The 23618-nt window shown below is 39.5% G+C and overlaps 2 protein-coding genes across 6 annotated transcripts in view; one reads left to right on the top strand and one right to left on the bottom strand.

Annotated features, from left to right (window-relative positions):
* LOC132231104 (calmodulin-like) overlaps positions 1 to 23618 on the top strand; it is a 428233-nt gene that overhangs the window by 325358 nt on the left and 79257 nt on the right. The gene's annotated exons all lie outside the window — the stretch shown is intronic.
* Positions 1 to 23618, bottom strand: part of EPS15 (epidermal growth factor receptor pathway substrate 15) — a 123046-nt gene that overhangs the window by 43198 nt on the left and 56230 nt on the right. For all 5 annotated transcript variants that reach the window (XM_059689626.1, XM_059689622.1, XM_059689623.1 and 2 more), the window contains exon 13: positions 12525 to 12597. In XM_059689626.1, coding sequence (XP_059545609.1) covers positions 12525 to 12597 — 73 coding nt within the window. The remainder of the gene's footprint in view (positions 1 to 12524; positions 12598 to 23618) is intronic.

Here is a 23618-nt window from a genome sequence, read left to right as displayed (position 1 = left end):
GAATTCTCTTGTTCTTTCATTTGGGGGTTGTTTCTTTGTCTCCCCATTTTGGTTACCTATTTGGGTTTGTGTCTATGTATTAGGTAGATCTGCTAGAACTCCCCATCTCTAATGCAGGACAATGTCAGATACTGTTTTCTGACTCGCCCTGAGTCCTCTGTTTGGAGCTATCAGCAATCCACCGCTTGTGGCTCCCTCTGCTGTGGCTGGGTGCCTTTGGAAAGGACCAAAATATACACCAGGCTCTGCTTTTCCTAGCCCCAAGCCCAGAAGGAAATCAGGCAAAGACTCAAAGCCTCCAGAGATCCACCTCTGCCTGAAGTCTGACTGTTATTCTCAGAGACATAATTTGCCTCAGGCTATAGACCACAGGGTGGGGCAAGAGGGCTTCCAACGGGGTGGGAGCAACTGCCTTCTCCTCAGTCAAAAACCTTCTGGATAATAAAGGCCCACTGGAGAAGATATCCTCTGTAGCAAGAGGGAATGACTCAGCACAGGAAAACTGAGTGACTGCTTTCTGAGCTCAACCCTCGAGCCCCCAACCCTGGACTCTCCTCATTCAGCTCCAGTCCACTCTGCCCTCCCTGTGCTGGAGCCCAAGGTAAGTGGCTGCACATGAAATTTTGTGCATTGGCCCTTTAAGAAGGTGCCTGCATATCCAGCCATCTCTGGCAGACAGCAACCCTGCTGCTTTTCACAGCCAGATGTTCTGTGGGGTCCCTCTCAGTTCTGGTTCTCTGGACTGGGGTTTAGACTCCAAAGTTCTCAGTGTGAACTCCCCATGGCCGAGATATCCCTCCAGATCTTCAGCTGCTGCCTGTGGAATCCTGGCCAGCTCTTTTGTGCATCCACACTTCCTACCAGTCTCTATGTGGTCTCCACTTTCCATTCTTGGTTATAAGGGTTCTCTCTAGCTCAGTGGTTCTCAACCTTCCAATGCCATGACCCTTTAATACAGTTCCTCATGTTGTGGTGACCCCCAACCATAAAATTATTTTCGTTGCTACTTCATAACTGTAATGTTGCTATTGTTATGAATCATAATGTAAATATCTGATATGCAGGATGTATTTTCATTGTTACAAATTGAACATAATTAAAGCATAGTGATTAATCACAAAAACAATATGTAATTATATATGTGTTTTCCGATGGTCTTAGGCGACCCCTGTGAAAGGGTCGTTTGACACTCAAAGGGGTCGCGACCCACAGGTTGAGAACCGCTGCTCTAGCTAGTCTTCAGTTTATTTTTCAGGGTGGTATTTTCTGTATTTTAGTTGTATTTCTAGTTTGGTTCTGGGAGAGTGTCAGTGTAGCTTCCACTTACTCCATTGCCATTTTTAATCTCCAGCAAACACTTTCAATAGTGCTTACAATGTGCTAGGTACTCTTCTAGGCTTTTCATATATATTAACTAATTTATAATCTATATGATAAATCTACAAGGTAGGTACAATTATTATTCATTTTACAGATGAGAAAATGGAGGCGTAGATGATCAAGTAACTTATTCAAAGTTAGTTAGCAAGTGATGGATTCAAACTAGGTCCAGAATTTGAGCTCTTAATCACTAGGCTATATACTATCTGTAGACTAAATGTCTCACACATGTGTGCCACTATTTTTCAAATACAAGCATACCTTGAAAATATTGCAGGTTTGGTCCAGACAACTGCAATAAAGCAAATATTGCAATAAAGCAAGTCACATCATTTTTTTTTTTTTTTTGGTTTCCCAATGCATATAAAAGTTACGTTACTACGATACTGTAGTCTAGTAAATGTGCAATAGCATTATCTCCTAACAATGTGTACACTTTAATTCAAAAATACTTTATTGCTAAAAAATTCTAACCATCATCTGAGCTTGTTGGGAAAATGGCACGAATAGAATTGCTCAATGCAGGGTTGCTACAAACCTTCAAATTGTAAAAAATAAAAATAAAAAATGCAATACCTATAAAGCATAATAAAAGGAGGTATGCCTGTAAATGTAGATGCTTCTGTGATTAAATAAAATATTGAACAATGCTTTTTATAATTGCTTTTCATCTTATATTTTCTCTTGCCAACTAATCAAATCTAAATTATAACTATCATTCTGCTCTCTTTAAAATTTTTCTTGAAAAGGGCCAACACAAATCAGGATCCAAGATGAGGACCTTCATGAATGAGGACTAAGGGGTCCAGCCACCACAGAATAGTGTGAACCCCATAGAATCCCACTCCACCCCTGATGTCATTCCTGGGAGACCCTTTGCAGGGCTGTCAGGATAAGTAACTTTCCTCCCTCATTTCCAAATCTGGGAACCTGGAAGTGACTGCCTTAATTAGAGGGAAGCAGAGTCAGATTCGCCAAGGGAGAGGGCTCAGGCAGTTCTGGGAGTCAAAGTGATGATCTAGTGGAAAAGAAGGTAGTTTGGGGCCCAGATTTGAAAGTTCTGATGTGTTTTGTAACCAGTTTTACTTTATTTTACAGATGAGGGAGAACCATCTGTAGAAATAGCAGAGTGATTAAAGAGCACTCCTATCTGGTAAATTATTTAAAAAAAATAAAATTGGACATATGGAATAAGAAGAAACAAAAACTGAAAAATAATTATATGTTTATTGTATTTATTGCATGTCTTTTTTGAGAGCCAATGCCAGGTGCATGTATAAAACAGTATCTCTGTATTTAAGTATGGATCAGTTAACAGTGTAGGTTAGGTTAAAAATTTAGGCATGACTAGCAGTTTTGCTCAGTGGATAGAGCATCAGCCTGCGGACTGAAGGATCCTGGGTTCGGTTCTTGTTAAGGTCACAGGCTCCAGGGCAAGCGCAGGAGGTAACCAATCGATGTGATAAAATGCCCTTTGTTAGATTAAAATACTTAAATTTCTATTCACAATTTTTATAGTGTGTAGACCAAGACTGATCTGACATTTAAAATTTCCATTAAATGGAAATAATCTTTACTGCTTTAGCATGTCACTGTGGCATATACCTTTCTTGTGTTTTTAAGTTTATATATTTGTTTTATACATTATATTATGGGCTATTCTTATTCTTCAGGAAGGCAGAATAACTACTCCACTTCAACACAGTAGCTTGAGTAATACAACAGTTTGAAAAAGTCTTATAATTAAATTATTTTTAAATGCCACTCATTGTGAATGCCTTACTGTATTATTATACATATTACAGATATATAGTAAAATATTTAAATCATATAGTTTGTACATAAAAATATGCTGGCCTAAAAAGCAGTTTTTAAGAATACTGGGAGAAATTTTTTTTCTTTTCCTTTAATTAAAAATGTTCAACCCAGCTGGCATGGCTCAGTGGTTGAATGTTGACCTATGAACTAGGAAGTCACTGGTTCGATTCCTGGTCAGGGCACATGCAGGGCTTGCAGGCTCGATCCCCAGTGGGGGGCGTGCAGGAGGCAGCTGATCAATGATTCTTTCTCATCATTGATGTTTCTATCTCTCTCTCCCTCTCCCTTCCTCTCTGAAATCAATAAAAATATATTCTAAAAAGTATTCAAAGGCAGGAATAGGAAAAATATGTTAACTATTTCCATCCTCAAATATTCTAGTCTAATTTCCCATTCTCTCCTAAACTCCAAAGAACAACGTTGGACTTCACATACGTAATGATATATCTACACTAATAAAAGACAAAGATGTTAATTGACCATACCTTCGCCACACCCACTAGCCAATCAGAAGAGTATGCAAATTAACCCAACAAAGATGGCTGTTAAATTTGCATACTGCAGGCGGGGCAGCACAGTGCGATCTGCCCACCCCGCCGCCAGCTGTCGCCCACCCCGCCGCCTGCCGGGCCTGCAGTCCATGTGCGCGGCCTGGCAGGCAGTGGGGCGGGGCACGGCAGGTCGTGATCCGCCTGCCCTGCGCCCCGCCCCGCCCCACTGCCCACCGGGCCAATCGCGATCTGCCTGCCCCGCCCCAGTGCCCACCGGGCCTGCCGTGTGTGGCAGGCAGCAGGGCGGGGCAGTGCGGCAGAGGGCCTGCCATCTGCGACCCAGCATGGGATCTGGGCCTGCCATCTGCCACCCGGGGAGCCGGCCTAAGCCAGCAGGTGGTTATCTCCCAAGGGGTCCCAGACTGTGAGAGGGCACAGGTCTGGCTGAGGGACACTCCCCCTACCCCCCTGCCAGTGCACAAATTTTTGTGCACTGGGCCTCTAGTAGTATTTATAATTAGATATAACTTGATCTCTACTTTTATTGTAAACCTAATAAAAATAAAATTTACCTTAACAGGGTCATATAAGAAAATGTCTAGGACATAATGCTAATTCTTAAAAGCTGAATACAAAGACTGAATCACAAATAGAAAGCCATCCTATCTAATAATAGGCAAACATGGTAATTAACCATACCTCCGCTACACTTCCCATTGACTAATCAGCAGGATATGCAAATTAACTGCCAACAAAGATGGCGGCCTGCAGCCATGCAGCTGAAGCGAACATGAGGCTTGCTTGCTCCAGTGACGGAGGAAGCCAAGGTTCCCCACCTGCCGCAGCCCAGCTCTGAGCTCCAGATACAACAATGTTGCAATTATAGAAGCTAAACAAACCCAGAAACCTGCTTTCAGCTGCCAGCGGGCTCAGAGCTTAGAGCGCCAGTGATGGCAACAGAGTTTCAATTATAGAAGCTAAACAAACCCAGATACCTGCTTTCAGCCAGCGACAGCCTCAGAGCTGGAGCCGGCTCTCAGCTCCAGTGACAGCTATAGAAGGTAAATAAATCCCAGAATAAAAAAAAAAACGAAAAAAAAAAAAAGAGGCTGGGAGCTTCAGTCGCCCGCTAGCCTGAAAACGGCCCTCAGCCCCTCACCCAGACTGGCCAGGCACCCCAGTGGGGACCCCCATCCTGAAAGGGGTGTGACCAGCTGCAAACAGCCATCAGCCCATCATCCAGGCTGGCCAGGCACCCAAGCGGGACCCCCACCCTGATCTGGATCACCCTTCAGGGCAAACCAGCCAGCCCCCATCCGTGCACCAGGCCTCTATCCTATATAGTAAAAGGGTAATATGCAAACTGACCCTAACAGCAGAAAGACTGGGAATGACTGGTCACTATGACACACACTGACCACCAGGGGGCAGACGCTCAATGCAGTAGCTACCCTCTGGTGGTCAGTGCGCTCTCACACTCAAGCTCTGCTCAGCCAGAAGCCAGGCTGATGGCTGCCAGTACAGCGGTGGTGGTGGGAGCCTCTCCTGCCTCCTCAGCAGCGCTAAGGATGTCCGACTGCAGCTTAGGTCTGCTCCCTGCTGGCAAGTGGGCATCCCCCGAGGGCTGCCGGGCTGCCAGAGGGATGTCTGATTGCCAGCTTAGGCCCAATCCCCCGGGGAGCAGGTCTAAGCCAGCAAGTGGTCACCCCCGAGGGGTCCCAGACTGCGAGAGGGCACAGGCCGGGCTGAGGGACCCCAAACCCCCGAGTGCACAAATTTTTGTGCACCAGGCCTCTACTTTATGTATAGTCATAGAAAATACAGCAAAAATGTTAATGGTTCTCTCTCGAATGTGAAATTGTGTTTTTCTTTTTATTTATTTTTCTATATTTTACAAGATTACGATATTTTACGAGATTACTCTGAATACATATCACTTTTTTTTTTTTACATATTACTTTTATAATCTGGAAATGTCAAAAATTACAATTTCCACAGCAATATCAGTATCCAGATATACTTGGCTATTTTATTTTGGTACAGATTTGCTTATCCTGAGCAAATGCTTATCTCCCTCCCCCCATGAGTAGGACAGTGGCAGGTAATCCTAGCAAACAGTATCTTCCACTAAACTAGGATAATTTTCTCTTTCCCTTATGATAGCCGTTTGGGAAAATCCTCTCCTGAATCAGCGCATGATCTCAGCACTATCAAATGTCATCCCATCAAGTGAGTGACAGAAGACATTTGCCGATGACTTTGTAGTCAGACTCTACTTTATTTCTTCTTTTTTCCCAAACATTTCTTCATTAATTTTGTTTAGAGTTACTTTCTTATTCATTATTCCCTCTCCAGTGTATCTGAGAGTTGTTTCCACATTGTGCTGTATAGCTACATAAGTTACACATTTTTTACCTTGTATTTTCTTTATGTAACATTTATTTCATTCTTTTGTATAGTTTATATTTTGGTTCCTGTCTTGAATATTAATATCAACGAATTTTCTCTTAAAAGGGACCTTTGTGTTTAAGGTGAACTTAAGACATGAGGGGTTTAGAATAGGTTGACACTGACAAGCTGATGGGCTTTGAAGATTTATTTTGCAGATGATATTATCACAATTCGTAAACATTAAATAGTGTTTGTAAACTGGGCTTCATTTAAGACTCCTGCCCCTTCTATCTTAACTGTTTTTGCTATTCTGATAATTTAGAAAAGTGAAACGATGTAACTAAACACATTAATGAAATTCATAACGCTTGACTTTCCCCCCTCCCCACCCTCCTCCTCCTGTTCTAAATGAAATTAAGCTAAATTCATCATCAGTAAAAACTTGCCTCAGCAAAAATAATTTTATAAATGGAATTAAAGGTTCCTACAAATTTTGTCTATAAGAGAAGAACCCTATATGATCTAAAATGACCACTCACATAGATAATTTTTTTTCTATTATACAAATTTTATATAAATATTCTCCTGCTGTACAAAAAATTTTAACAGTACAGTTAATGCATGTTCCCTTGATCATTCCTCCTATCCTACTCCCTTTCCTAAAAGTAACACTGGTCAGTAGTCATACTCTATTTTCCATGATCATGCTCTACAGCAAAAGGACAATAGCACTTAGAGAATGGCAAGGATGAAGTGAACAGACTACTAAAATACAGTGCCAAGGTTTGTTTTAGAAAACACCAAAGCTAGCCACATCCAAGGTTCCTCATCCAGGAATGAAGGGATCCCTTGAGCTGGGATCTTGGCTTTATTTAAAAAGAAATTTCAAGGAAAATGTCTTGTTTTCTAGAAATTATACAAGTTACTAAACATGATAAACTTATCCCCATCCCTCCACACCCCATGAAGTACTATAAGGGTACAGAAAATAAAATTTTAAAAAATACATAAAAACTCGTAGTTATATTAAAGAGTAAAATCATTCATTTTACAACCTAAGTCAGTTGGAAAACTGAAAAAAGTAACTTAAGTACTAAACCTATGAAATATTATCAACATGAATGTTTGCATTTGTTTCATATAAAATACAGAGTAAAAAAATTAACAAAAAGGACACTAATTTAAGTATAACACACTTATTGATGTTTAACTGGTTAAAAAACTCTATAGACTAAACCAAAACTAAAAATAATTAGATACATTCATTATATTGGCCTACTTCTCAAAACAGAAGTTACAGAAGTATTCTTAATATAAAAAAGTACCAATTGTATAGCAAGATGTTTAAGTCAAAGAACAGAAACTAGGGTGGGTGTTAGAAAAATCTCACTAACAGCTTGACTTTATTTCCCAATCATATGCTTTCCAGCATGTTCTAAGAGCGTAATCACTAGAAAAAGAATGTTGAGCTCATGTATCTAATTTTATTTCCACCCAAAATAAGTCAATCTCTGAATTAAAATGAAAAAAAAATGGACAGTTACTATGAATTACTGAACTTTTACTGATAAAGTATAAATAATTAAGAGCCTCTTTTGCATGAGGGTAGTACAAACACTGTGAAAAAGTCTGACTCTTCATGATGTACTGTGCTACCAAACCTATCTGTAGATTGAGTGGGTCTTGACCCATTTTTTTTAAAATATATTTTATTGATTTTTTACAGAGAGGAAGGGAGAGGGACAGAGAGCTGGAAACATCGATGGGAGATAAATATCGATCAGCTGCCTCCTGCACACCTCCTACTGGGGATGTGCCCACAACCAAGGTACATGCCCTTGACCGGAATCGAACCTGGGACTTTTCAGTCCTCAGGCCAACGCTCTATTCACTGAGCCAAACCAGTTAGGGCCCATTTTTAATTTCATGCACAAAATTGAGGTTTATTGATTTCTGTTGCCAATGGCTTCCTTAAAAGTACATTTAAGAATGTCTTTTTTAAAATTAATTTTAGAGAGAAGAAAGGAGAGACAGAGAGATCAATGTGAGAGAGAAACATTGACAGGCTGCCCCTCTGACCAGGTAGCTCAGCTGGTTGGAGCACTGTCCCATTCACCAAATAAGGTTGCAGATTCAATTCCCAGTAAGGGCACATACCTAGGTTGGGATTTCAATCCCTGGTCAGGGCGCATAACAGAGGCAATGGATCAATGTTCTCTCTCTCTCTCTCTCTCTCTCTCTCTCTCTCTCTCTCTCTCTCTCTCTCTCCTTCCCTCCTTCCCTTCTCTCTAAAATCAATGAACATATCCTCAGGATTAAAAATAATAATATTAAAAATAAAATTAGTTTAGGAAGAAAGGCAAGAGGATGGGTTAAGCACTTATGCTCTGACTTTAAATTTTTACATGTTAGGTGATATGAGAGGCAGCAGTGAAAACGAAAAGCACTGGCAGAAATAGGAAAGTTCAAAATTGAAGTATTTTCCCCCCAACAAGATGAAACTCATTTTATATAAAGTGACCTTGAAATGATAAACACCAAAATGCCTAAGTGGAGAGATGATTCTGTACTCAGGAGAATAGAGGGCTGGATAAATACTTGGGAGTCATCAGTATATGGATGGCAAGGGGTACAGAAAAAGAAGGATGTGGGGGAGGAAGAAGTATGTCAGTTCCTGACAAAGTCAATAGAAGCGAAGGGTCAGAGAGGTAGGAGATTATCTAGGAGAGTGAATCCAAGAAAGCAGTAACCAGTGGATATGACCTTAATATTGTTGTTGGTCCTGAGCAGAAAAATTAAAGCACATCAAACTAAATAGGGTTACTGAAAGGATAGAACGGGAAAAAATGGCCACACAAAGCAACAAAAATAGAAAAAAAGTAGGTTGGCAGCTAATGTGATAGCAAAAGCAAAAATAAAGGAATAAATAAAGGTATTTTCAAACTGGTAAGTCCTAAGTGCAGATAATCCAATGTGGAGCTTGACAATGAAGGGAAGGTAATAAGGAGACGACAGTACGATATGTAATAATACTACTAATCAGAACATCTACTGAACTTCTACCTGGTGCCAATTACTCTGGGAGACACTTATTAAATTAAATTTGAAGTTGACTTGGTTTTCAAGAAAAAAATCTTGAACTGAAAGTTTTCAGTATGTAGTTCATGGGACAGGAAACAAAAATTTAATTATATAGTAGATTTTCTAATTTTACTAAATTAGGAAGACTGTATAAATCCAAAACAGACAAAAATAGTCTTTTGGCACATTGGTCACACATTATAAAGGCTTTGAAAGTTTGGTTTCTGGCTTAAGATATGAGTTCATATAATAATTATTTGTGACTCTACATATGGAAAAAGGCAAGAACACTCAGAAAAGTCATGTTTGGATTTTGGATTGGGCAGACACCCACGGATAGGTAAAAATTCCCTTACTTCTCCCCTGAGGCCTTTATGTTGGCATTTCTCATTAGCATCTTCATTAGAAAAGTTGGGTCAGAAAGAAGCAGAGTTCACATTTTTTTATTCTGCTACTGATTAATAAATAGCTCCAGTAAACTGCCATTTGCCAGAGAAATTAAAAAATAAAAACTAGGAGTTGTAATTACTTACAGATTTTAATTATCCATGTTCTTACTACCTCATTACCAATGAGTAAATCAGAGTTAATTCAATAGGTAATGAACTCTACAGATTACCACTTCTGATAAGTTGTCTTGTGCTTCAGAAAATTGAAAACGATCACTAAAATGAAAAGTTTTAATTATTTCTAGATGTCAATTATCCATGTCATCTTAGTCTAGTGTCTCATTACCATGGATAATACTTATTCTATTCCAATACCTGTATTGGAATAGAATAAGTAATGTATCTTCTAATGCAAAGTTATTGTGTTTTTAAAAAATATATTGTTATTGATTTCAGAGAGGAAAGGAGAGGGCGAGAAAGATAGAAATATCAACGATGAGAGAGAATCATTGATAGCTGCCTCCTGCATGCCCCCTACTGGGGATGGAGCCTGCAACCTGAGCATGTGTTCTGACCTGGAATCAAACCAGTGACCTCTTGGTTCATGGGTAGACGCTTAACCATTGAGCTACATGGGCTAGGCTACTAATGCAAAGTTTTAATCCACTGTTCTTTTTCAGTGAACTTATGTTTGACCATTACAAACAACTTGGTCTGTACCAACCATGCTCCAAGATGCCTTTTACTTATGGCAAAATTTCAACAATTTAGACTTCCTATGCTAATCAAACATCTGGATTTAACAAAACTTAAGGTTTAACATATACCTTACCGTCACCACTAAGTAATGAAGGATAAGCAAATCAAGAAGAAATTCTGACTGACAACAAAACTACAATTATAAGAAATCAAATATTCAAGGACTTGATCCCTTGGCCTGGCTTGCGGGATCAAGCCAAACCGGCTCTCCGACATCCCCCAAGGGGTCCCAGATTGCGAGAGGGTGCAGGCCAGGCTGACGGACCCTACCAGTGCACAATCAGGGCCAGGGAGGGACGCAAGAGGTTGGCCAGCCAGGGAGGGACCACAGGAGGGACAGTGTCTGGCCCATCTCACTCAGTCCCAGTAGGCTGGACCCCAGTAGCAAGCTAACCTACCATTCGGAGCATCTGCCCCCTGGTGGTCAGTGCATGTCATAGCAAGTGGTTGAGTGGCCTTAGCATATCATTCTATTACGCTTTGATTGATTAAATGGACACCGGACACTTAGCATATTAGGCTTTCATTATATAGGACAGCCCATTTAGCCTAAAAGGAACAAAATCTTAGTTCAAACTGGCTATTTAAATTTACATCCTCAAATGATCCAGTAGGGAAAACCAACATGTAGACAGATACAAATCACAAAATATTGTCTATCATAAAAAACTTTGTACTTTGAAACATTATCTGGTTAACTTTAGAAACTGTCCAAGATTATATCAGTAACTGTATTTATTTCTTCAGATCGAGAAAACTTTTGTAGATTGTTTTATCTTCTATCCTTCAACTATTTTTAGCAATAACTGTTAAAGTCTATGACTTTTTTTGCATTTCCTAATAAGCTCAAAAATAATGTAATTGAAGTAACCCCCATTTCATTACCCCAAAGAGAAAAAACATTAGTGATGATCTCTTGACTTCTGCATCATGTTTGGGGAAATCCCAGTGTATGTAATAAATGCAGTCTTCCAACATGAACATTAACTTCCAAAAAGAAGTCTCTCTGGGCCCTGCTGGGAAACTCAGTTGGTTAGAGCATCATCTTAATAGACCAAGGTTGCAGGTTCGATCCCCAGTCAGGGCACATACAAGAATCAACCAATGAATGGATAAATAAATAAAACAACAAAAATCAATGTTTTTCCCTCTATCTCTCTCCTTCTCTCCATCACCCCCCCCCACCCCCCAAATAAATAAATAAATAAAACAAGAAGTCTCTCTGGCCTCTTCGTCAATCCCTCAATAAATCATTCTCCCCCATCCTATCACAGTCTACCCGGTAAAAATCTCTGGTGAATGTCCCACATCAGAACAAATCAATGAATCTAACCATTTATAGCTTTTACCTATTTAGAACTGAGATAAGCAGGGAAATCCAACATACAAGTAACATGTTAAGAAATCCCATCCATGAGATGGCAACTGCTACCAGTGTTTTTACACTCAACCTCCTGCATGTACTGGTGCAGCATTCAGGAAATGATGCCCCAGTAACATGGTCACATGCAATGCGTACTGTTCTCACTGCAACACTGACCAATTTTCTGTATTTTTAATGTTTGGAAATACCCTTTTTTGTGTCATTTCCCAATCAGAAACCGAGGTTTGTCTTTTCTATTTTATTTGTAAAATGAAGTTACTTAACATAGCATTTACTGAAAATGAATTAAATCTCTATATGAAAAAGTTTAAGATATCCTGGCTACTAAGCAACTTATAAAATACTATTTTAAATTATTCCATGTAATTTCCCACCCTACCAGTATTATGCAAAAACAGTTCTTTAAAATACCAGGTCTCCTAGCTAACAAAATCTCACATCTTTGAAAAAGCAATTTGCGTTTTCAAGATGATAACGATGTTGATGACAATTTCACTCATTTAATTTTACTGGTGTAATAATATTTATATCGTAACTCATTCAAACTTACCTTTAATAGTACAATATGCAGTTAAATATTATCTTTAAAATACTTTCAAAACTAGAAATTTATGCTGAAAAAATACTGCTTTCTCATTGCAGTGTGATCTCTGCAGGCCATAAAACCATCATTTTATAAAAGACAACTATTTATATCACATATAGAATAGACATTTCTTGATCTGTTCACCAACATCACAGCCATCACATAGTAAAATATATTCATTTTTTACATTTAAAATATATTCTCCTAAATCAGAAATGGAATACTGAATTTCATAGCTCACATACCTGAACCTCGCTTGTCCTCTGTTTAAGAGTATCTTCTTTCTCCTTAAGGTCCTGTTCCACATTATTCTTTTCCCTAGAAGACCAGCAAACAATGCAAGAATATTTGAGAACATCAGCTACAGCCGGTATGGTTATCCAGCCTCCTAATCCTGAATCGCTTTTTAAATACATAGTGAAACATTCAATTTTTAAATGACGGGCAGATTTTTCTACCCTCTTTTAATTATTTATGGAACAGAAATAAATATAAGCTCTGTTTGTTAAAAAAAATCGCTTTCTCACTAAAATGTGGTGAAAAGAGAATAGATTTAAAAAGGAAGAGAAAAATAATCAATGAAACACTCAGGTTTCACTGATCTCACTGTTGCTATGGAAATGCTATCCAATGAAAATTGCCGTAATGAAAAGGAGGGGTTGCATCAGCTCTGTAAGCTTAACCCTTGAGTACCACTGTTAAATCAAATGAAAATGGCTAATAGAAACAACCAACAATATTAAGGAAAAGGGCATTTACTTTAGTGTTAATGTCCCCTTAAATCACTAGTGTGTAACAATTTTAGAATGAAATATAGAGAAAAATGGAAAGAATCGCCAATATATGGGCCATTTGCTCTATAAAATACATCTGCTAAAAAAAGCTATTTTAGATCACTGATCACTGCCAACTGATCAAATTTTTAAAACAATGTATACTAAGTGAAAAATGAATCAGTAGCATTTATCTTTCTACTCTTCAGATCGAACAAGGTAGGATCCCCTTTTACTTTGAAACATCATTATCTAAATTCATACATGATAGGAAAAGAAGAAAAAAATTTAAAAAAAATTCGTACATGATCCATCAGAGCTGGATTCTTAATGAATGAATCCTAAGCAATCTTAGATTCAGAATTACAAAATAAAGCTATTTCTTTTGATGTTATTAATTTAACTGCTGTTAGTACTGAAATCACACACACACACACACACAGCAGCTCCCTTCACCTTCTTTTCTACAAAATAAGAGAAAAAGCAATAGGATTCTACAGTAATACATTTTTGGAGTGGGTTGGGGGGAAGGTAAAAGAAGGCAATATTAAGAAGGGAGGATGGCATTCAGGAAATCCTCCAGACTAGTACTGCCAAGTTTACCCTTAGAGTTTCATGATGGTATTTCAGTTTCATCCTAGACATAACCCAAACATAAGTGTAGGCTCCATTAAACTGTAGCATAAAGGAAAAATGAGACAATTACACCAAAGAAGAGGAAGATACTTAAGGGACAACTGCATGCTACATTTATATTTCTCACCTTCTTGAGGTGAGATTTTAAATGAAGACAAAACTCAACTGTTCTGGATATGTAGGTACAATGTTCTTAAGATTTGTATGGCAGAAAAAAGGCATAAGAATAAAGCTATTTGTATACTGTTACTTATAAACACTTGAGATGGGCAAGGAGCTCACTAACCGTTTCTCAGGTGGGTCGCAATGTGGGTCACGATGTCTCGGAGATTTTAAACAGTCCCTCATCATACAAATCATTGTGGCAGCCCGTTTCTTCCTTACCTCAATCTACTTGTTATGCAAAGGTCATACCCCACTACCAACCCTTACAAAATTAGGCAAAGTTGAAAAATAGAAAAACACAGGAAGAAAAATCTAAATATACCCCACAAATTCTGCAAGCTCAATCTTGGAATTTTTTTCTCTCCTCTGTGTATGATGAGCAAAAGAGTGTTTTCAGTTCCGCTGTAGCATGTCAGAGATAAGTCACATGAAAAACTACCCCCATCCCCCATCCCATATCCTCAGAGGCATTCTACACAAGCACAGTATTAATTCAGCTCCTGCTTTCACACAGTAGATAATAAAAATAGAAAACATGACACAGTATCATAGATCAGCATTACACACACAGTTTGGAGGGGAGTGCTCTATCCAGGGAAGATGGCACCTGTGTGTGTTTGTACTCAATCCTTTCTGCTCCGCTGTTAACTGCTTTACTGGCTGTGTCTGCTCAAGTGTATGTGCATGAAATAGGGCTGCAAGAAGGCAGCCACGACACATGAATGGGAGAGCAAAGGAGAGAAGCTTACTTGGTGAAAAGGAAACCAGAGTACAAAGGACTCTCAGCTCTAACAAGCAAACACAGTCTATGTTTGGGTAAACTGAAGGAAGCTTAGAAAACACTAATTTCTCTTCATAATTCTGTGTGTGGGAAGGGTGGGGAACAAGGCAATATCTACGAACATATTTTGAGAACCATTCCCAACTAAATAAGATATGGGAATCTTTAGGCATTAATTTCTCTTAGTACTGAAATCAAATTTAACTTTTGATCTACTTTTATATAGTAAAATCCTGGTCTCAGAATTCCTTTTTACCATAAAAACCAAGTAGTATAACATACACTATTAAACAAAAAAACTTTAAAGATGATGATACATAACCAATGCAAAGCATTCTGTTTAATATTTTTTTTAATTTTTATTTATTTATTTATTTATTTATTTATTTATTTTTACAGTTCTGGTTGCTCTTTTTTTTTTTTATTGCTTAAAGTATTACAAAGAGTATTATATATGTCTCCTTTCCCCCCCCCCCCGCCCTTGACAATCCCCTGGCCTCCCCTACCCCCCAGTGTCTTATGTCCATTGGTTATGCTTATATGCATGCATACAAGTCCTTTGGTTGATCTCTTACCCACCCCCCTCCTGCCTTCCCACCCTCCCCGGCCTTCTTGCTGTAGTTTGACAGTCTGTTCGAGGCAGCTCTGCCTCTGTATCTATTTTTGTTCATAAGTTTATAATGGTCTTTATTATCCAGAAATGAGTGACATCATGTGGTATTTTTCCTTCACTGACTGGCTTATTTCACTTAGCATAATGCTCTCCAGTTCCATCCATGCTGTTGCAAATTGTAAGAGTGTCTTCTTTTTTATAGCAGCATAGTAATCCATTGTGTAGATGTACCACAGTTTTCTAATCCATTCATCGACAGATGGGCACTTAGGCTGTTTCCAGATCTTAGCTATGGTGAATTGTGCTGCTATGAACATAGGGGTGCATATATCCTTTCTGATTGGTGTTTCTGGTTTCCTGGGATATATTCCTAGAAGTGGGATCACAGGGTCAAATGGGAGTTCCATTTTCAGTTTTTTGAGGAAACTCCATACTGTCTTCCATAGTGGCTGCACCAGTCTGCATTCCCACCAGCAGTGCACAAGTGTTCCTTTTTCTCCACATCCTCTCCAGCACTTGTCGTTTGTTGATTTGTTGATGATAGGCAGTCTGACAGTTGTGAGATGGTACCTCATTGTTGCTTTGATTTGCATCTCTCGGATGATTAGTGACTTTGAGCATGTTTTCATATGTCTCTTGGCTTTCTGAATGTCCTCTTTTGAAAGGTGTCTATTTAGATCCTTTGCCCATTTTTTGATTGGATTGTTTATCTTCCTTTTGTTAAGTTGTATGAGTTCCCTATAAATTTTGGAGATTAGGCCCTTATCAGATATGACATTGGCAAATATGTTTTCCCACGCAGTGGGTTTTCTTGTTTTGTTGATGGTTTCTTTTGCTGTGCAGAAGCTTTTTATTTTGATGTAGTCCCATTTGTTTATTTTCTCTTTAGTTTCCAATGCCCTAGGAGCTGTATCAGTGAAGAAATTGCTTCGGCATATGTCTGAGATTTTGTTGCCTTTGGATTTTTCTAGTATTTGTATGGTTTCCCGTCGTATATTTAAGTCCTTTATCCATTTTGAGTTTATTTTTGTGTATGGTGTAAGTTGGTGGTCTAGTTTCATTTTCTTGCATGTATCTGTCCAATTTTCCCAACACCATTTATTGAAGAGACTATCTTGACTCCATTTTATGTTCTTGCCTCCTTTGTCAAATATTAATTGAGCGTATTGGTTGGGGCTGATTTCTGGGCTCTCTATTCTATTCCATTGATCTATATGTCTGTTCTTGTGCCAGTACCAGGCAGTTTTGAGAACAGTGGCTTTGTAATACAGCTTGATATCTGGTATTGAGATCCCACCTACTTTGTTCTTTCTCAGGATCGCTGCAGCTATTCGGGGTCGTTTTTTATTCCAGATGAATTTTTGGAGAGTACGTTCTAGGTCTGTGAAATAAGCCATTGGTATTTTAATGGGAAGTACATTGAATTTATAGATTGCTTTGGGCAGTATGGACATTTTAATGATGTTGATTCTACCAATCCAAGAACATGGTATGTTCTTCCATCTCTTTATGTCTTCCTCTATCTCTTTTTTCAACGTCCTGTAGTTTTCTGAGAAGAGGTCTTTTATCTCTTTAGTTAAGTTTATTCCTAGGTAGCTTAATTTTTTTGGTGTGATGGTAAATGGGATTGCTTTTTTAGTCTCTCTTTCTGCACATTCACTATTGGTGTATAGAAATGCCATAGATTTCTTGGCGTTAATTTTGTATCCTGCTACATTGCCGAATTCTTTTATTAAGTCTAATAGTTTATTGATGGAGTCTTTAGGGTTTTTTAAGTATAATATCATGTCATCTGCAAATAAGGACAGTTTTACTTCTTCTTTTCCAATTTGGATGCCTTTTATTTCTTCTTCTTGTCTAATTCCAATGGCTAATACTTCCAGTACTATGTCAAACAGGAGTGGTGAGAGTGGGCATCCCTGTCTTGTTCCTGTTCTTAGGGGAAATGGTGTTAGTTTTTGTCCATTGAGTATGATGTTGGCTGTGGGTTTGTCATATATGGCTTTTATTATGTTGAGGTATGATCCTTCAATTCCCACCTTGCTGAGAGTTTTTATCAAAAATGGGTGTTGAATTTTGTCAAATGCTTTTTCTGCATCAATTGATATGACTATGTGGTTTTTTTCTTTCAATTTGTTTATGTGATGTATCACGTTTATTGATTTGCGGATATTGTACCATCCTTGCATCCCTGGGATAAATCCTACTTGGTCGTGGTGTATGATCTTTCTGATGTACTGCTGGATCCGATTTGCTAAGATTTTGTTGAGGATGTTGGCATCTATGTTCATGAGGGATATTGGCCTGTAATTCTCTTTCATTGTGTTGTCTTTACCTGGTTTGGTATTAGGGTGATGCTGGCTTCATAGAATGAGCTTGGAAGTGTTCCTTCCTCTTGGATTTTTTGTAGTAGTCTGAGGAGGATAGGTTTTAGTTCTTCCTTGAATGTTTGGTAAAACTCCCCTGTGAAGCCGTCTGGTCCTGGGCTTTTGTTTGCTGGAAGCTTTTTGATGACTGCTTCAATTTCTTCCATAGTTATTGGCCTATTGAGATTTTTAGATTCTTCCTGATCAAGTTTTGGAATGTTGTATTTTTCTAGGAATATGTCCATTTCCTCCAGGTTGTCTAGTTTGTTGGAGTAGAGTTGTCCATAGTATTTTTTAACAATCATTTGTATTTCTGTGGGATCTGTTGTTATTTCGCCTCTATCATTTCTGATTTTGTTGATTTGGGTCCTTTCTCTTTGTTTCTTGGTGAGCCTGGCTAGAGGTCTGTCAATCTTGTTTATCCTTTCAAAGAACCACCTCTTTGTTTCATTGATTTTCTGTATTGTTTTTTTGGTCTCTATGTCATTTATTTCTGCTCTAATCTTTATTATCTTCTTCCTTCTGCTCACTCTAGGCTTTTCTTGTTGCTCTCTTTCTAATTCTTTGAGGTGTAGATTTAGATGATTTACTACAATTTTTTCTTGTTTGTTGAGATAGGCCTGTAGAGCTATAAACTTCCCTCTCAGGACTGCTTTCATTGCGTCCCAAAGGTTTTGGATTGTTGTGTTTTCATTGTCATTAGTTTCCAGGATGTTTTTAATTTCTTCTTTGATCTCATTGGTAACCCAATCAATATTTAATAACGTGCTATTCAGCTTCCAAGTGTTTGAGTATTTTGAGTTGTTTTTGTTGTAGTTTATTTCTAATATTATGGCCGTGTGGTCTGAGAAGATGCTTGGTATGATTTCAATCTTCTTGAATTTGGGGAGACTTTGTTTGTGACCCAATATGTGGTCTATTTTTGAAGATGTCCGATGAGCACTTGAGAAGAACATGTATTTTGTGGCTTTGGGGTGAAGTGTTCTGAAGATGTCAATTAAGTCCATCTGATCTAGTGAGTCATTTAGAATTGCTGTTTCTTTGCTGAGTTTTTGTCTAGCGGATTTATCCAGTGATGTCAGTGGCGTATTAAAGTCCCCTACTATGATTGTATTGTTGTCGATCTCTCCCCTGATATCTTCCAGGAGTTTTCTTATGTATTTGGGTGCTCCTGCATTGGGTGCATATATGTTTATCAGGGTTATATCCTCTTGTTGTATTGATCCCTTTAGTATTATGAAGTGGCCTTTCTTATCTCTTGTTATGGCCTTCACTTTGAGGTCTATTTTGTCTGATATCAGTATTGCTACCCCAGCTTTTTTTTCATTTCCATTTGCCTGAAAGATATTTTTCCATCCCTTCACTTTCAGTCTGTGTGAGTCCCTTCTAATGAGGTGGGTCTCTTGTAGACAGCAAATATATGGGTCATGTTTTTTTATCCATTCAGCCACCCGATGTCTTTTGATTGGACCATTTAGTCCATTTACGTTTAAAGTTATTATTGAAAGGTACTTGTTTGTAGCCATTTCTATTTTTTTTTGTGGCTGTTTTTTTTTCTGGGCTTTTTAGTTCTTCTTTTTACACCAGTCCCTTTAGCATTTCTTGCATTGCTGGCTTGGTGGTGATAAACTCCCTTAGCCTTTTTTTGTCTGTGAAGCTTCTTATTTCCCCTTCAATTTTGAATGATAGCCTTGCTGGATAGAGTATTCTTGGATTCAGTCCTTTGCTTTGCATCACTTTGTAAATTTCTGTCCATTCTTTTCTGGCCTGATGTGTTTCTGTTGAGAAATCATTTGATAATCTGATGGGGGATCCTTTGTAGGTAACTCTCTGTTTCTCTCTTGCAGCCTTTACGATTCTGTCTTTGTCTTGTACATTTGCCGTCGTTATTATGACGTGTCTTGGTGTGGGTCTTTTGGGGTTCATCTTGCCTGGGACTCTCTGTACTTGTGTAACTTTTTTCTTCCCCATATCTGGGAAGTTTTCTGACATTATTTCTTCAAATAGATTTTCTAATCCTTGCTGCTCTTCTTGTCCTTCTTGCAGCCCTATTATGCGTATGTTACTTTGTTTCATGTTGTCCCGAAGCTCCCTTAGGCTCTCCTCCTGCTTTTTAATTTTTTTCTCCAGTTGCTGTTCAGATTGAGCTTGTTTCTCTGCCTTATCTTCTAATTCACTAATTCGGTCCTCTGCTTCTTCTAGTCTGCTGTTGAAACTTTCCATGGTGTTTTTGATTGTAGCTATATCACTTTTCATTTCTTCCTGATTCTTGCATAGGTTGTTGATTTTCTCATCCATTCGGTGAATGAATTGTACAACCATTATTCTGAATTCTTTTTCTGTCATGTTGCATGCTTCAACTTCATTAATGTCCTTTCTTGGTGACTCCTCATTGTCTTTCCTCTGGGTGTTGTTTCGCCTCTTCATTCTGATTATCTCCCGATGGTTCAAACGTCAAGTTGCGTGGGCCTGGGCCGTGTGCAGTGGGAGCCTCCCACCACTCTAGTGTCACTGAAGAGCTCTGACACTAAGATGTGTGGTTGTTGTGGGTTGGTGGGAACCAGGCTTGCTCAGAGTCAGTGTTGTCAGCACTCAATGTGGCCTCGTACGCGCCCTTAGAATCAGGGACCCTGCCTGCACCGTGCTGAAACAGAGACCCCCCTGAAGCGTGTTGAAAACCAGAGCCCCCTAGCGTGCGCCAGGAGTCAGAGTTCCCCAGAATCCAGTATCAGAGTCTCTGTTTCTTTGCGCGACCTTGCCTTGAGAATCAGGGTCCCTGTGTGCCCTTGCACCAGGAATTGGAGTCACTGGCTCTTAGTATGAATGCACAGGAAATCAGGATCTCAGGCGCAGGTGAAAAGAAACACAGTCAAGTCACTGGTGCTTGGTGCTGCCACCTGCCCAGAGAATCGGGGTCCCTGGGCCTGTGATACGTGGGACAAATTCCCGGTGTTCGCGCGATTGCTCCCAGCCCAGGGCTCAGAAGCCGGCAGTGCGCCTAGGCTCAGTTCCTGGGGTTCGCGTGTTTGCTTCCAGCCCAGGGCTCAGAAGCCGGCAGTGCGCGTAGGATCAGTTCCAAGGTGCTCGCACACTTCCAGACTAAAGTTCCTGGAGTGCTGAGGCCCCGGCAAGGGGTGGGTCTATCAGTTAGTTACTCTGGCGCTGCCCGGGAGCCTGCGGGAAGGGGGGATGGGCTCTGTTACTCATGGATCTGCCCCAGGGATTTCTGAACTTTTGGTGTCCGCAGGTCTGTAGCTGTGGTCACAGGTCTCTGTCCCCAGTGGCTGCAGGGTCCTGGTATACGTCTGAGATCAGACTGGGTGGTGCTGAGGCCAGGATCCTAGTCTCAAGCAGCTCTGTTTCCCAAGATGGCGTGGTCGCCGTGCCCGTGCTGGCCACCCAGGAGCGTCCGCGCAGGGAGCGGGACTCCGCCGCCTAAGACTGCCCGGTTTAGCAGCCCCTTAGAAGACCTGCAGAATCTAACTGTCCCTAGCTCATACACACACACCACACGCGTCCACACACTCCTCTATCACTTCCTTGCACTCTCACACTCTCTCCCTCCCTACCTTGCTGCTGGTCGCCATTTTGTAAGTCTCCATTCTGTTTAATGTTACTAATTTAAAATTTTAACTATTTTCAAGATTATGCACAAAAAATGTTTACATGCAGTTTCCTAAGAAGCTCAACATACGTGGATAAGACAGACGTAAGATATATTCCAAATAAAGGTATGTGAGCATCTTGCTTAGAGCAGCGGTTGCCAACCTTTCGGACCTCTGTGGACCACCGGTTGGCGACCACTGGCTTAGAGCATTACTCATCTTGGATGTCATGACAGGAAAGCTATCACCTTCACCTAAGTAAATTCCAGAAAAGGGAAATGGAATGATCCTACACACCCTCTATCTTTGACTCTCTGGCCCTAGTCCAGGGGTGGGCAAACTTTTTGACTCCAGGGCCACAATGGGTTCTTAAACTGGACCGGAGGGCCGGAACAAAAGCATGGATGGAGTGTTTGTGTGAACTAATATAAATTCAAAGTAAACATCATTACATAAAAGGGTACGGTCTTTTTTTTTTTTTTTTTTTTAGTTTTATTCATTTCCCGCGGGCCGTAGTTTGCCCACGGCTACCCTAGTCACTCCAAGATGCTGGTACAACCTGAGGAATCCAAGAACACCAAAGCCATAAAGAAAGGCCAAGGATAGAGCTCCCTGGTGTTCCAAAGGTTGCCTGTTCTGATTCTGTAGAAACTAGTATCTGAACCAGCAAGGAAAGCAAAGCCCAAGCTAGGCTTTCAAAAGTATAAAGTTGATAACCACATAATCCTACTATGAAGCAGTCAAAAGCCATTCACAAAGACAGTCAGGCTCAGGACCTTGACTTCATGCAACTCACTTCCACTCACCCAGTCTCTGTTTATGGGGAGAAGGGAGTGAGCCATCTGCCATAATTTTTATGTAATACCAACATTTTAAGAGAAACAGTATTAAATCACCTTCAAAGTCCTTTCCATATACAGTTTTATGTCTTTTTCCCTAAACATAAGCATCTATTATTTTCCAACTGGAAAACAATAAAAACTAGAAACCAGTTAAAAACTAGAAAGTTGTGAAACACTGAAGGTATATTTTTCAATCCTAAGACTCATTTATAAAAATCCTTTAGTGCACACTTAACCTGAAATAGCTCAATTATCAATAAATCTCTCTAGCAACCAAACATAGAAAAGCACGCTACTCTCATTATGTAGTTTTCAGTGATGCACGAGGGTCTATGGAATCAAGTAAAATGGGCTAAAACTGAGTTGGATTCTAATCTGACTCTGCTGTGAAATAGGTTTACTGACTCAATTCAGATCACATAAACTTTCATTTTTTTATTTTTCATTATGCAGACGCTAATATCTTTACCATCTTAAGATATGCAAGGCAAAATGTACAAGATGACATGTAATTAGGAAAAAAGTAGGCTTTGAGCCTATGCTTTGGCTGCTTTTTACTTATACAATTATTTCTAGTTTTAAATATCAATGGAGTAATTTTTAAATTTGTTAAAAGGAATTATGAGTTACAAAAAAGTTTAGAAAATGATCTGCGACACAATTGTAAAATATGTAATCACTGAAATCTCTATCCCGTAATCTTGTCTAAATATTCAAAATAATCCAAGGACTCTCTATTGTGAGCAACTCATTATATGGTTTCAAAGCATAATATCTGGCTGTGAAAACCAGTGGGGATTCTGTCCACCAGGGAGAATCCGGAGTTGCTAGAAACCCAGGTGCCCTCTTAAAGGGCCAGCACACTCACCCTGGGCTCTGATAGAGGGAGGGGGCAGATCAGAGAGGAATGAAGTTAAGTGAGGACTGGGTTGTGCAACTCCAAGGAAAGATCTGAAGGGACAGCCACCAGGTACCTGTGCCAAGTCCCTCTTCCACTCCGTCAACAGATGCCATCTTCCCTGGATAGAGCACTCCCCTCCAAACTGAATCAGCCTGGAGAAATGCAATAGCCTCACCCTCCCACCCAGCCCTTTATGTGAAACTGAATTAAATTGCCTCCTTATTACCAAATGTACACTATAGCCTCGTGCTTCTATTACTCAATCAGTAACACCATTCCTGAGGTAGTCATGATTAAGACCTTCTAGTATCAGTACCACAGATCTTTACAGGGCCAGAAACAGACTAGGTTGGATTATACAAACAAAAGAGCTCCAGATTCAATATCATAAGCAATGTTTTCTCCAGAGATAATAGTTTCTAAAGGTACTTGAACTGAACTAAACAAAAAACATTAAAAATTTTCAAACTATATTCCTTAAATATGTATTTTTTAGATCAGCTCTCAAACATAATTGAGGTAGAGATCTATATATAGTATTTAGGGATATAGATCCTGGATAAATAGATCCTGTCTTTCTTCAACTATTCAGCTACTTCAACTAATGTTTGCTGAGCTGGATGTTAGGGATGATGATGATACTAACATGTATTGACA

This window comes from Myotis daubentonii, chromosome 3 (genome assembly GCF_963259705.1).
Source record: "Myotis daubentonii chromosome 3, mMyoDau2.1, whole genome shotgun sequence".
NCBI lineage: Eukaryota > Metazoa > Chordata > Mammalia > Chiroptera > Vespertilionidae > Myotis > Myotis daubentonii.
The sequence above is the reverse complement of the archived record's forward strand: the minus strand, read 5'-3'. Positions and strand labels throughout refer to the sequence as shown.